Source organism: Nematolebias whitei, chromosome 1 (genome assembly GCF_014905685.2).
Source record: "Nematolebias whitei isolate Nwh7 chromosome 1, NemWhi1, whole genome shotgun sequence".
NCBI lineage: Eukaryota > Metazoa > Chordata > Actinopteri > Cyprinodontiformes > Rivulidae > Nematolebias > Nematolebias whitei.
The window spans coordinates 39,482,253-39,497,505 of record NC_056498.1 but is presented as its reverse complement, the minus strand read 5'-3'; the positions used below and the strand labels follow the sequence as shown (position 1 = coordinate 39,497,505).

Below are 15,253 nucleotides of genomic sequence, written 5' to 3'. Positions count from 1 at the left end.
CATTATTCCAACACACTGATGAAATGCACCAAAGTATGTCAGGGCCACTAAATCCATCAGTGGGAACAATCAAATAAAAATACACATATTTTTAAACTTTACTGTCTATATTAACATTACTGTTGAACTTTACCTGGTGTTGGTTTCACTCCTTGGACTGCTTTTCCTGAAAGACAAAATGGGTGATTAAATAAAAATATATACTGGTATTTATCAATTTTATACTATTTGTTACAATCAGCAATTCCAAATCTGAAGCCCTAGACCATGGAAACCACAGCTAGGTTATAGAAACCGCACCAGGACCATAGAAACTGCACCTGGACCACAGAAACTAAAATATACCATCTCTACAGAAAGCTCTCGGTCCATTTATCCAACACAAAGATGAAATGCATCAAAGTATGTCAGGGCTATTAAATCCATCAGTGGGAACAATCAAATAAAAATACACAGATTTTAAACTTTACTGTCTATATTAACGTTACTGTTGAACTTTACCTGGTATTGGTTTCACTCCTTGGACTGCCTTTCCTGAAAGTAAGACAAATGGGTGGTTATATAAAATATATATTTATCATTTTAATACCATATTTTAGGATCAGCACTTCCAAATGTGAGGTGCCTAGACCATAGAAACCACACAAGGACCAAAGACACTAAACCTGGTCTATAGAAACTGCACCTGGACCATAGAAACCACACCAAGACCACAGAAACCAAAATACACCATGTCAACAGAAAGCTCCCGGTCCATTTATCCAACACAAAAATGAAATGCATCAAAGTCAGGACTACTAAATCCATCAGTGGAAACAATCAAATAAAAATACACAGATTTTAAACTTTACTCTCAACATTAACATTATTGTTGAACTTTACCCGGTGTTGGTTTCACTCCTTGGACTGCCTTTCCTGAAAGTAAAACAAATGGGTAGTTAAATAAAATTATATATTTGTCATTTTATTACAATATTTTTGGACCGGCACCTCTAAATCTGAGGCTCCCAGACCATAGAAACCACACCTGGACCAAAGACACCAAACCAGGACTACATTATAGACGCTGCACCTGGACCATAGAAGCTAAAATATATCATATGTACAGAAAGCTCCCGGTCAATTTATCCAACACACTGATGAAATGCATCAAATTATGTCAGAGCTACTAAATTTATCAGTGGAAACAATCAAATAAAAATACACAGATTTTAAACTTTACTCTTAACATTAACATTATTGTTGAACTTTACCTGGTGTTGGTTTCACTCCTTGGACTGCCATTTCTGAAAGTAAAAAGCAAATGTGTGGTTTAATTTTTTTCCCCTTTATCATTTTAATACCATATTTTTAGGATTAGCTACTCCAAAGCTGAGGCCATCGTCCTCAGTTGAAAAACAGTGGACTGCCCTCCCCAGATTGGGGGTGAGGTTCTGCCTCTAGTGGAGGAGTTCAAATTGAGCTTGACGGATAGATCGGAGACGCTTCCACCGTTAGGTGGACTCTGTTCGTCTGTTGTGGTGAAGAGGATGCTGAGCTGCTCTGTTTATCAGTCAACCTACCTTTCTGTGGCCACAAACTCTTGGTGGTGAACGAAAGATCCAGACTAAGGACACAGGAGGTATGATTATTTTTCTCAACAGGGAAGCTTGGACTCTCCCTTAGACATAAGGTGAGAAGTTCAATTATCCAGGAACGACTCAGAGTAGAGCCGGCACATCGAGAGGAGCCAGTTGAGGTGGTTCAGGCATCTGGTAAGGATGCCCCCTGGACGCCTCCCTAGGGAGGGGTTCCAGTCATGTCTAACTGGAAGGAGACCATGGAAGACCCAGGACACACCAGAGACTATAGGCTTTTTCAGAAGACAGTTCTGCGAAATGGCCACACAGCCCATTGGGTGTTTATGCTCCTTCTGGAAGTTCATAAATAATCGATGACGCCGCTCCCTTCCCGCACTCAAATGAGCTTTCAGAGTGCAGCAAGACGAGTGGAATCAAGAGGCATGAAAAAACTTAGCTGCTCTCACGGGTTGTTCCACTCAAGCTGCTGATGAGAGCAACAGGATTCACTGAACGGCTCTTGCTCCGTATTACGTGCACAGATCGAAGTACATCCGGTCCATCCGGCCACGACCACTTCGAGCATTGTGGTCATTTACTTGGTGGAATTTTCTTTTCAGGGTTTGAATTCAGAAATAACCTGACTCTTGTCACCATTGTATTTGCGCTCCTGCACTTTTTGCTAGTCTCTCCAAAAGCAACCGGTCCGTCACTCACTGTGCCATTAAAGTTTGTATTTATTTCCTCCTCGGTGCGCAGAGCAAGGAGCTCAAGGGTCTCGGTAAAAAAAAAAAAAAAAAGACACACCAACATAAAGTTCAAATCCGAAAGGAGTCCGGCTACTGCGTTTTTACTTTTAAGCCCCTCGGCTGGGTGGTCGCCGAAAACGTCAATCAGCACTTGGTCACATTATCGTAATCTAATCAGCTGGAGCCATAAAGCTGGCCCACCTTATCAGAGGTTGTTACGGGCCAGTTACCACCTCAGCGGGAGGTAAAGACACGATACAGAGGTAGGGTGTTTCCGTCCCCCCATCCTGACCTCAAGCTGCTGCCCCAGGACCCGAATCCACAACAAGCAGCAGACAAGTACAGCAGTATTTTAGTATTTGTGTACTCTGAAGAACTATTAAAATATCCGAATACTGTAATAAATGTGCTGGTCATAAAATTAGAATATCATGAAAAAGTTAATTTATTTCAGTAATTCCGTTCAAAAAGTGAAACTTGTGTATTATATTCATTCATTACACACAGACTTCAGGTATCTCTTGTAAATGAGTCCTGGAGGCTCAATGGGATTTACCTGTCAAAATAAAGGTTGAATGAAGTGACTGATAAATTTCAAATCTTTATTTTAATGATATTATAACTGGCAACTAATGAAAATCCCAAATTCAGTATCTCAGAAAATTAGAACATTATTTCAGACTAATTTAAAAAAATGATTTTTAGAAATCAACAATTTTCAGTCAGGTCCTCTGGACAGTGTCTTTTTTTGCTGAAACGTTTCACCTTCCATCCGGAAGGCTTCATCAGTCAAGGAAACACACAACAAAACTTTTTCCTTTTTTTTAAGAAAGGTTGGCCAACTGAAAAGTATGAGCATGTTCAGCATCAATACTTAGTTGTTGCTCCTTTTGCCTGGATCACTGCATCAATGCATCGTGGCATGGAGTGGATCAGTCTGTGGAACTGCTCAGGTGTTCTGAGAGTCCAGGTTGCTCTGCTAGTGGCCTTCAGCTCTTCTGAAATGTTGGCTCTGACATATCACATCTTCCTCTTCAATACTCCATAGATTTTCTATGGGGTTAAGGTCAGGTGAGTTTGCTGGCCAATTAAGAACAGGGATACCATGGTCCTTAAACCAGGTACTGGTAGCTCTGGCACTGTGTGCAGGTGCCAAGTCCTGTTGGAAAATGAAATCTGCATCTCCATAAAGTTGGTCAGCAGCAAGAATCATGAAGTCTCTAAAACTTTCTGGTAGATGACTGCGTTGACCTTGGACCTCAGAAACCACAGTGGACCAACACCAGCAGATGACATGCCCCCCCTAAACCATCACTGACTGTGGAAACTTGACACTGGACCTCAAGCAACGTGGATTCTGTGCCTCTCCTCTCTTCCTCCAGACTCTGGGACCTTGATTTCCAAAGGAAATGCAAAATGTACTTTCATCAGAGAACAGAACTTTGGACCACTCAGCAGCAGTCCAGTCCTTTTTGTTTTTAGCCCAGGCGAGAGGCTTCTGACGCTGTTCAAGAGTGGCTTGACACAAGGAATGTGACAGCTGAACCCCATGTCTTGCATACATCTGTGCATGGTGGTTCTTGAAGCACTGACTCCAGCTGCAGTCCACTCTTTGTGAATCTCCCCCACAATTTGGAATGGGTTTTATTTCACCATCCTCTCCAAGGTGCAGTTATCCCTGTTGCTTGTACACCTTTTTTTTTCTACCACATCTTTTCCTTCCCTTGACCTCTCCATTAATGTGCTTGGACACAGAGCTCTATGAACAGCCAGCCTCTTTAACAATGAGCTTTTGTGTCTTGCCCTCCTTGTGCAAGGTGTCATTGGTCGTATTCAAGAGTTTTGAGTTATTTAGCCGATTAGAGTGTGGCACCAGGTGTCTTCAATATTGAACCTTTTCACAATATTCTAATTTTCTGAGATACTGAATTTGGGGTTTTCATTATAATCATCAACATTAAAAGAAATAAACATTTGAAATATAAAAGTCTGTGTGTAATGAATGAATATAATATACAAGTTTCACTGTTTGAATTGAATTACTGAAATCAATCAACTTTTTTATGATATTCTAATTTTATAACCAGCACCTGTATTTGATCCCTGCAGCCCTAAAGTTGAACACAAATCCTGTAAAACCAACAAGGCAACAAAATACAGATAAGCCAAAGGGAACTAATACATTTTTAAACTTTTGTCCGTTTTTGGATTTCTTGTAACTTTGAAGTTTGGTTGTGAGTTTTTATTTTATTTCATAATTTGTTTAAAAAAAAATCCTGGTAATTTCAGAGTATTAAAGGTTTGACGAACTTGAGGTTTCAATGGGTTTCCTGGCCAGATTGTCTCTGCTGGTCGACCTCTTTCGATGGGGGGTAGATCGCTCCGATGATGTTTTTCTTTCTCGACTTCTCCTCGGAGAAGGCAATCTCTCCTCTCTTCTCCTGAATAAAGATAGAAGAAGACGGGAGGGGTCACAGGGGGGGGGGGGGGGGGGTAATACCAAGGAGACAAAGAACAAGACCGGGAATTAATGGAAGTATTTTTAGAGATGCAAACATCTACACATCACATGAATTTTCACCCCTCAGACCTGAAGCTGCTTTCTGTCTTTTTTTCTTCCGTCTTCGTGGAGTCACTGTAGCGACGGGAGCGACGGGGACTGCGGGAGCGGGATCTGGAACGAGAGCGGGACAGGCTGGCGGATCTTCTTCTTTTCCGATGACGCCGTGGGCTGAAAGAGCGGGATCTATCTCTGGACCTGTCCTGCCTATCCCTTGAGCGAGAAGGGCTGTGTGAACGGGAACGGGAGCGAGAGCCATGACCAGGTTTAATAATTTTACTCTTTACACTGGAGGCAGTGGTGAAACTGAAGCTGAAACGTTTAGGGGTCGAATCTGTCGGACTGAAAACAGAAAGAAAACAATTTAAACGTTGAGTAAAACTGTCAAGATGCCGAAGATGCTGTGGCTGAGGTTTGTCTGAAAACAAAGAAATTTACCTTGATTGTTTATTCAAATCAGGATATCTACGGGGAGAAAACATATATGAAAATTATAAGATTTTTAAAACAGCAAAGTGACCAAATGATAACAACAGAGGAACAGCTACAAATAAAGTCCCGTAAACCACTGCTTCTCAAACTGGGGTCCCCAAACCCTTGGGGTTCTGTGAGCCAGTGCTCGGGGGTCCGGAAAAAAATTATATATATATTTTTTTAATTTTTTTTTTACAAGCATGTAGATGTTTAACAACCCATTTAAATACACCAAAATGCAGGAAATCACATTTAATTTATTCAAATTTTTCTAAGGGAGGACCCTCACCCCCGCCGTTTGTGTTCCGGCATCAATCGATCGGTTTACAGATTAAGCCCCATTACGTACGACTACAGCTGTTATGAATCCGTTCAGTTTTATTACTAGAACCACCTTCTTCCACTAAAATTAGAAACATCTGAACTAAAAATGATGCAGAAAAACTGGTCCATGCATTTGTCCCGTCTAGACTGGACTAATGCAACGGTTTATTATCTGGGTGTACAAATACGTCTTTAAAACGTCTTCAGTTGATCCAAAATGCTGCTGCCAGAGTCTTAACTGGAGTTACTGGGAGAGATCATATCTTTCCAGTTTTAGCTTCTCGCCACTGGCTCCGTCAAATCCAGAATAGAATTCAAATTCTTACTTCTAACCTACAAAGCTCTCAACAACCTAGCTCCATCTTATATTAAAGATCTTATTGTTCCATATTTTCCTAACAGAGCACTTTGCTCTCAGACTGCAGGATTACTTGTGGTTCCTAGAGTTTCCAAAAACAGAATGGGAGGCAGATCTTTCAGTTCTCAGGCTCCTCTCTTGTGGAACCAACTTCCTGTTTCTGTCCGTGAGGCTGACACATTATCCAGTTTAAGACTTTCCTTTTTCATAAATCCTATAGTTAGGCTCGGCTTGTTATGCTGCTATAGGCTTAAACTACTAGAAGACAAATTGACCTCATGTCCTTAAATGACTTGTTAAAACTGAAGTTTTCATTCGATACTATTTCTATTTTAAAATGTGATTCTTGACCTGCCATTGTGTATCTATTCCTCTCAAACCCAGCCGGTCGAAGCAGACGGAGCTTGTCCTGAGCTGGTTCTGCTAAAGGTTCCTTCCTCATGAGGGAGTTTTTCCTTTCCACTTTCGCCTTCATGTTCAAGATGAGAGTTCTGTGATGGAGTTAAACTCAGAGCTGCTCCTCAGATAAATAATGTTCAATTATTATTTTTATATATGAATGTTTCTGTTCGGTCCCTGAGACGACTTGTGTTGTGACTTGGAGCTAAATAAATAAACTGAATTGAATTTTAAGTAGTTTTCTGTATTAATTTCAATAAGTGGTGAAACATTTAATATGATGATTATGTGAAGATTAAAGTGTTTTTTGATCCTGTTAAATTTCTCAACACTGGGGGTTCTTGAACCCAAAACGTCTGAGAACCCCTGCCCTGAACTGCGAGTTATCTTAACAGCTGAAATTTGCTGAAAGCAGGAAAAGTAGAGAAACAGCAGAAATGTAGACGAAGCTGAAAAGAACCTAATTTAGCAGAACAAGCTGAATAGATCACAAAAAGCCGAAATTAGCTCAAAAGGAGCTTATCCAGAAGTCACACATTGGCAACGTTATAATAATTCCAACTTAACGTAAAAGAAATGTTTGTGAGAAAAGAGGAAAACACTGACTCTTTCAGGAAGTTCGTGACGTTCAAAACGTGATGGCGGGATTTGCAATGGGGCTCCCACTCCTGTTTAACCAGAACAAACAAAACCAAGTTTGAGAGCACGCTGTTGATGAGTCAACTGCAAATTAAAGCATTTAACCAAAAACACACAAGTAACTCAACCGTAAAAACCTAAGAATCTGATCGCACTCCAAGTTTGTCCCGTCATGCTAAGTAAAAAGCTTTCGATTACATGACGGCGTTTTATTCAATAAGACAAAGACAAAAACACAAATCAAGCAAATTTAATTACATCCGGCACACTGGCAACAGAATAAACAAATTAGAAATAACAAAACAGCAAACACGAGTCGTTCTGTTGGCAACAATGTTTTTATGCATTTTGCGACGGCCCGGTCCTCGGTTTGTGTGGTCTCGGCATTTCCTCAGGTTTGGCAGGTTCGAAATCCAAGCAGGTTCAGATCGGGATGAAAGAACATACAACCTGAGACAACTACAACGGGAGTTAGGGTAGCAAGGAAGAAAACAGGAGAACAGGTAGTTTGTTTTTGAGGTGCCGAACGGTGGAATGGGCTGTTCCAAAAGAAGGAATATCAGCTTGGATAGTTAGGTTCTACTTCAAAACACAAAAAACACTATGTTTTTATTAAAAATAAATAAATAAATACTGATTATATATATTTATATATGCACACACATTATGAAGAAAAGTATTTGATAGGCCTGTCACAATAACTAATTTTGCTGGATGATTGTCTCAGAAAATATTGTGATAAACGATAATATTGTTTGAAATTTGACAATAATTAGTCATTATTGTCAAATTTAATAAGAAATGTTGGTTTAATTTTGTGTGTAGTACCTTTTTTGACCACTGATGGCAGTATACGACTGTTTGAACCCAAGGATGGATCAAGGGAGCGAGCAGCGTCTCTTTAAGAAAAATGGGAGGGAGGCCCCTTGACGTGACATGGGCTGTCTCTCCTTCCTGTTTTTCAACTCTCAAAATGGCGTAAGTAAGAATTCTGTCTCTTACAGACCTGTTAGCTTTCCTTTAAGAAACCCTTCTATTCTGCAATCGTTGCCTGTAGTAATTGCACCTGCTTGAATTTGTTGCCTGTATAAAAGACACCTGTCCACACTCCAACCTCTTCACCATGGCCAAGACCAAAGAGCAGTCTAAAGACACCAGGGACAAACTTGTAGAGCTGCACAAGCCCGGGATGGACCACAGGACAACAGGCTAGCAGCTTGGTGAGAAGGCAACAACTGTTGTTGCAATCATTGGAAAATGGAAGAAATACAAGATGGCTCAGTCCATGCAAGATCTCGCCTCGTGGGGTAAGGATGATTCTGAGAAAGGTCCGGGATCAGCCCAGAACTACGCAGGAGGACCTGGTCAATGACCTGAAGAGAGCTGGGACCACAGTCTCAAAGAGACCCATTAGTAACACACGACACTGTCATGGTCTAAGATCCTGCAGGACACGCAACGTCCACCTGCTCACACCAGTAATGTCCAGACCTGTTTGGAGTTCACCAATGACCATCTGGATGATCCAGAGGAGAGATGGATGAAGGTCATGTAGTCAGATGAGACCAAATAAAGCTTTGTGGTATCAACTTCACTCTCTGTGTTTGAAGGAAGAAGTTCAACCCCAAGAACAATGTCCCAAACGTGAAGCATAGGGGTGGAAACATGGTAATTTGGAGGTGCCTTTGAGCAAAGGGGACAGGACGACTGCACCGTATTGAAGGGAGGACGGATAGGGTCATGTATTGTGAGGTTTTGTCCAACAACCTCCTTCCCTCAGTAAGAGCATTGAAGATGGGTCGTGGCTGGGTCTTCAGCATGACAATGACCTCAAACACAGCCAGGACAACTAAGGTGTGGCTCTGAAAGAAGCATTTCAAGGTCCTGGAGTGGCCTAGCCAGTCTCCAGACCTGAACCCTATAGAAAATACAGAACGACGGCTCAGTGGTTAGCACTGTTGCCTCACAGCAAGAAGGTCCTGGGTTCAATCCCCAGTTGGACCTGGGGTCTTTCTGTGTGGAGTTTGCATGTTCTTCATGTGCTTGCGTGGGTTTTCTCCGAGTTCTCCGGTTTCCTCCCACAGACCAAAAACGTATGTTAGGCTATCTTCAGGCCCAGGCCTCCCTTGTAAAAGAGATATGTGAGCTCAATGGGATTTGCCTGGTTAAATAAAGGTTAATAAATAAATAAATAAAAATCTTTGGAGGGAGCTGAAACTCAATGTTGCCCAGGGACGGCCCCGAAACCTGAAAGATCCTGAAAGAAATGTGATTTTCTGGATTATTTTCTTACATTCCGTCTCTCACAGTTGACGCGTACCTACGATAAAAATTACAGACCTCTTCATTCGTTGTGGTTGGGAAAACTTAGAAAATCGTTTGTCTATCAAATACTTGTTTTCTCCACTGTATATACCGGTGTGTATACATAGACATGAGTTTGATACCACAAAAAAAAAAAAAAAACTGCCAATTACCAAAATACAAAGATGCAAGTTAAAAATAACATGGAAAATATCTGAAAATGCCTAATTTTGTATTAATCAAATGAAAATGTCAAATGATGAAAAAAAGATCTAAACAAAGAGCGAAAAGACTGAATTTGTCCTCTTACCGCTGCTTTGAAACATGTTGTGTCACACTGCGTGCAGACATGTGGAAACTTTTTCGGTAGGACCCCGGCGCAGTCTCTAATCTTGCACCCAGGCGGAAGCCTCTTTTTGACCGTCACCGTCCCAACAAAAGACTGCCCACTGGTAGGAGGCTGCACAAATGTAGAGACTGTCGCTCCACTTTGGGCTGGCTGAGAAACACCAGGTTGCATTTGTTGCTTCGTTGAGTCCGTTGTATTGTTTTGTTGACTCTTCTGTTCCCGAGGTACCTGCTTCCCTTTGTCCTGCTGCTTTGATGCGACTAACTGTTCTCTGTGGAACTGCGGACCGGTTGGTAGTGACATTTGGGAATCTTGCTCAGGCTTTTGCGAAGTCATGGATTTAAGGGACTCGGACTTGTAACCTTCTGTGTCTTTCTTTAAAATAGGGAAAAGGGTGAAGGTTCTTTTGGGAGCCTGTCCCGGTTGGGTCTGCAGTGACCGAGTTGGATCACTTGATGAACTGACACTAGGAGTTGACCCCATCTGGTCAAGTGAAGAAACCATGGCACCACTCTTCACCTCTGGCGTACCTTTTGGCGGCTGATCTTTGAAACGTCTCGGTTCGATCTCACCACTGATAACTCTACTCGTCTTTTCAGCTTGTTTCCCGGCCAAAGTGAACTTCCCTTTGTGCCCATACTCAATGACTTGACTTATTTTTAAAGGGTTTGGGGGCACAATTTCCTTGCAAATCCCTGTTTGTCTAGTGCTACTCGACCTATCTATCCCTGTAAAACTGGGGCTGGGCTGGGGGTCGGAGTAAGGTTGCGTCGTAGTAGTTTTCTTCTGTTTCTGCAGGCAAATCTGCTTCAAGATATTAGGCAGATTATCAGAAGTGAGCTGATCCTCAGGATAAGAGAGGAGTAATTCCAAGTCGTCTTTTTCTAGACCATAATCCTTGAGGATGGTAGCAGCAACTTCAGCAGTGTACTTGGGGGTACTGGGCTTGTTGCGCTGCTCTGGTTGTTCTGGCATTGGATCACTGTAACTGCCTGAACCTTGAATGGACTGTCTGTCATGTTGTCTTTCAGTGGAAGGGAAAATATTGTCACTGCTACCAAGGAAGTCAGACGAAACAGAGGAATCAGACTTTGAAGAATTATCCTTTGTGGGTTTTTTTAACATTTGCAACCAGTTCATGGAACTGCTGCCACTCTCAACATCGGACACCCTACGTCTGTCCACATCCGGGTAGGACAGCACTGGTTCGCTTGGAGGAGAATATCGTTCGTCTCCTTGAGTGAAGTGAGGAGAATCTCGTTCGTCTCCTTGAGTGAAGTGAGAAGGAGAATATCGCTCGTCTCTTTGAGTGAAGTGAGAAGGAGAATATCGCTCGTCTCTTTGAGTGAAGTGAGAACCGTGACCTAAAGACTGATGCCTCACTTCCTCTCGGGCTCTGCTCAAGTACTGGTCTCCAGAAGGCTCTACATCCCTTTCCAAGCTGACCATCCTCTGCTCTGGTCTGTAACTCACCGGCGGCTCTCGAAATTGTGGGACTGGTCTCCCCAAGTGGTCAGCTGCAGGAGAGCTGAAGCCAAAATCAGGTCCAGGGTGACGCTGTGCCCTCCAGCGTTCACTGTCTGATCGTCCAGGGTTTCCATACTGGTCCTGGGAGGAACTCTGATTCCCCAGAGCATTGGGATTATACAGGGGATAGGACATGGTTTTCAGTTTTCTTTAGGTTAGGGAGATCTATGGCCCCAGAATTGTGGACGAGGGTGTGTCAGAGATAAGCAAACTGTTTTTTGGATTTTCACTTTGACCCCAACAATGGGAGCATCAGTCTACCGATGCACAAAAACATCTTAACCAATAAGTAAACGCTCTTTTGGGGGAACAGCACGTCTTCAGCAGAAGGGAAGACAATGATCCAGTATCAAACAGCAGCTGAAAAGGTAAACAAACTAAAAAATGGAATGGGGCAGCTTCTTCAACCGGTGACATCCATCACTGGTGCGTCCTACGTTGTCGTCCTACTACTTTCACCTTCAGGTCTTCACTATTAAGAGAGAGCAGAGGAGGTAAAACATCACAAGAATTACAAAAAGAGAGAAATAAAATGTCAGCAGGTAAAAGAGAACATTCATTTCACACAAAACAGTTTGGAACAAGATAGAAAAACACTAAATTTACTGAAAACTGTCTAAAGAGGAATGAACTTCAAATTGACTCTAAATTACATTTTATCGATTTGATAAGACGACAAAAACTTTTTTAAAAAGCATGGCAACAGATAAACGGTTCCAGCAGAGACTGAGGTCCTGTTCAGACTCACTTCAGATCTTCTAGGGGTGCAGAAGACGTTGGACCCAGTGCTTCACTGGTTGATGCTGAACTCCAGTCTGGAAAAAGGTGATGAACAATCTGATTTAACAGACAAAAGAGATTAATACATGAAACCTCATCAATCCATTTTTCAAAAGTAGCTTCACAGCAGCAGAACATATGCTGGTTGGTCCACCGTCACGTCGCGAACGATGTTTCGTCAGACGTGGTCTTCCGTCACAGATCAGCTCCTTGAGACCTCAAGTCAAACTTGTGGCACCAACTCGTCGTCAAGTGAAGAAGCCGCAGACTGGTTCACGGTTTCAGCGTTCACGTTTGGCAGCATTTGGCTGAAGGTCATCAACTGTGGTAAAGGTTTGCCCAAATACACGCTGGTGAAGATTCTCAATAACATTTTGGACCGAGAAGAGAGATGGTTTGGGATGAAAGAAGCTATTTATGTAAAAAGAGAGAAACCATCTTTAAACAGAAGAGGGGGTCTCAGGTTTCAACTTTCAATAAAGCAGCTTTAGTCCTAATACCCAGCCATTTTCACTCCTATCAGAAATTTCATCCATGTCGTCACAGCGGCCCATCGGTGAGTCGGACTAAGACCCTAACGAACCCGTATTTTGAGGACTGATAGGGCAATCTGTATGTCCATCTAGAATAACTCAAATGTATAACTTGAACCCCACATTCTCTGTTCTTTGAATTGAGAAAGCTCCTCAGATGAGAAACGTCTTCTGCTACAAATAAAGAAATAAAGTCCAGTTGGTTTTTTTGGTCTTGAACTTTTTTGAATTAACCCAGCTATGCCAGCCTCTGTGCAGATTTTATACGTATGTGCTAATTTTTGACACGAATTTGTGAAATCTCTAAAGAAAAAAATAACAAATGACGGTGGAAGACCGTCTAATTGCTGGATTAATCACCACAGAAACATTGAAAGCCCTGCTTCCAGTGACAACTTCAGTGTGAAGCAGGATTTTCTGCAGTGACTGCACCAAAACAAGACTACAGAGTAAACTGGACATAAGAAAGATGCTCCAGTTTCACGGACACCCTTAAATGGGACCGTCTAGTCGCAGAGAAACAAGCTCAGGGTTCCCAGTCTGCGTTATGCGAGTTGCATTATATAAATTACAAAATAATAATATAAATTAAAGTGCAAAATATAAAATGGTTATATAAAATTATACATGGGGAGTGGTGGCGCAGAGGTTAGAGAAAGTGGGGCTGTGATCAGAAGGGGACCAACATCAAAACATGGGTGGGAAAGGTGAAACACCAACACCTGCCTCCACCCTCATTTCCCCCACTCTGAGCCCTTGAGCAAGGCCCTTAACCCCCACCATCTGCTCCACCGGGCGCCCTAGATGGCAGTTCCACACAGAGGGCTGTGGTAGCTCGGTGACCTGTGGTTGTGTCAGGAAGGACATCCGGAGTAAAAACAATCGCCAAGTCTTCGTGCGAGTTAGTTCGCTGTGGCGACCTCTGAAGAAGGAGCAGCCGAAAGAAGAAAACAATTTAAAAACTAGGGGTGCACCGATAAATCGGCTCCGATTTCCTTAATTTTGAGAAATCGTCCGATACTTGCATGAGAAACAATCTTTTTGTTTTAACAATAGTCTGAACTTCATTTATATTTCAGAGCATCGCCTCATGGCCAGTTAAACCAAGCTTGTATTGTTTTTTTAGGATATTGTTCGAGGGTATGATATTCAATAAAATAAGATTGGAAAATCGAAGGTGCGTTGTGATCTTAAAACACCTGACAGCGTCGCTTATAAAATAAAATGGGAGTCGGCAGGTCAGCCTGGTTAGAAATCGGTGATCGGCCATAAAACTGCAATCTGTGCACCCCTAAAAACAACATGTAATAATGAAATCATGCATGTGCGTGTGTTTTGTCCGCTGGTCCTTGAGGAAAATGTCTCGCATAAACCGGTTCTTGCTGCAAAAAAACAAGTTAGTGACCCTGATTTAAGCCATTTCTTTAAATGAGTCAAAATCCAATTTACACTGTTTATAACAGCAACCAACACATAGCACAACTAAAGGGGTGAAAACTTTTTACAAGCACTACTCAAGTTTATATAAACATGTAAATATAGTTTTGTAAACAAGAGGAATATCAAAGAGTTAGCTTAACCATTCATGCAAATACACATTTTGCAAACAAATTTCAACATTGTTTATGTTTTAATCTTGTATCAAGTCGTCCATCGTTGGAGCTCGTTCATAAGGAGCTAATTAATCAATAACAAAAACACGACAAGCACAAAACATTGATGTTGTTGAAAAAAAATGACAACGCGCTAGTTTATTTAATAATTATATATAAGCACTCCTTGTTTTAGTTTAGCCACAGATTTATGGCTAAACTAAAACACTGTGCTAGCACGGGAGCTAACGTTAGCTTCGTGGCGGAAGTTAGCGAAGCAGGCGGTTAAAAACAGTAAACGAGTCCGATCAATGCGGCTCCGGGTGCCGAAGCTTCGCTGTGCGTTTTCTGAAATAACCCTTTATTTAAACTGACAAACCGTTCGCTTTTCAACTTTACCTACAATTTTTTTTGGGAGGTGGTCTTCAACCAAGATCCGAGGGTCTTCTTCTTCTTCTTCTTCTTTTATGTTTAATGGCGGTTGGCAAACAACTTATAGGTGCATTACCGCCACCTTCCAGACTGGAGTATAGATTAGATGTCCTATCATTATATTCTCCCAAGATCCGAGGGTCAAACCAGAGCGAATCCTTAAATTCTGAATCGTTCGAATCTCTCGAGTCATTTTACTGAACCGGAAGTCAGGATTCTTCTTCTTTGGTTAGAACCAGAGCACGCTCCGTTAGCTTGGAAGCTAGCGTTGGTAGATGTTTATGAACCGACAGTACAAAAACTGTTAGCTGATAAGGACAGCGTTTATAAACATTTTACTTACACAACATGGACTCGGCAGCAAGCTGTTCTTTTCTTCCACGTCGAGTAAGTTGAATAAACATTGAATTACGTACTGCCATCTGCTGATGCGGAGTTTGAAGCACAGTTTGTTTCTAACAGGCGTAAAATACAAAATAATCTTTCACCCGCCGCAGAGGGCGAAAAGCAACAATGTTTTGTCTGTTCGTCTGTTGTGTTAGCAAAATATTACATGGTACTCAGAAAGTACTCATTGGGTGAACATGAACATGATCTTATTAACTTTTGGAGTCAGTTTAGTTGGCAACTTTCTCCTAAAATTTAAACTAAATTAAATAATTTACCACACTTTG

The 15,253-nt window shown here is 41.8% G+C and overlaps 1 protein-coding gene and 1 long non-coding RNA gene across 2 annotated transcripts in view; both read right to left on the bottom strand.

The window, feature by feature from the left end:
- The window catches only part of LOC119412192, a gene marked incomplete in the record, with an annotated part of 67,755 nt that extends 56,753 nt beyond the window's left edge, over positions 1-11,002 (bottom strand). Inside the window, 9 exon segments of the mRNA XM_037679208.1 lie at positions 134-166; positions 502-534; positions 883-915; positions 1,254-1,286; positions 4,619-4,749; positions 4,899-5,210; positions 5,307-5,333; positions 7,030-7,091; positions 9,677-11,002. Of these exon segments, the coding sequence (XP_037535136.1) occupies positions 134-166; positions 502-534; positions 883-915; positions 1,254-1,286; positions 4,619-4,749; positions 4,899-5,210; positions 5,307-5,333; positions 7,030-7,091; positions 9,677-10,855 (1,843 nt within the window).
- Positions 11,003-11,083: 81 nt separating this feature from the next.
- Positions 11,084-14,772, bottom strand: LOC119409966. Its single transcript, XR_005186812.1, has 3 exons — positions 14,551-14,772; positions 11,991-12,057; positions 11,084-11,714 (listed from the first exon to the last, which is right to left on the bottom strand). It is a non-coding gene; the product is annotated as an uncharacterized LOC119409966 (long non-coding RNA).
- Positions 14,773-15,253: the final 481 nt, after the last annotated feature.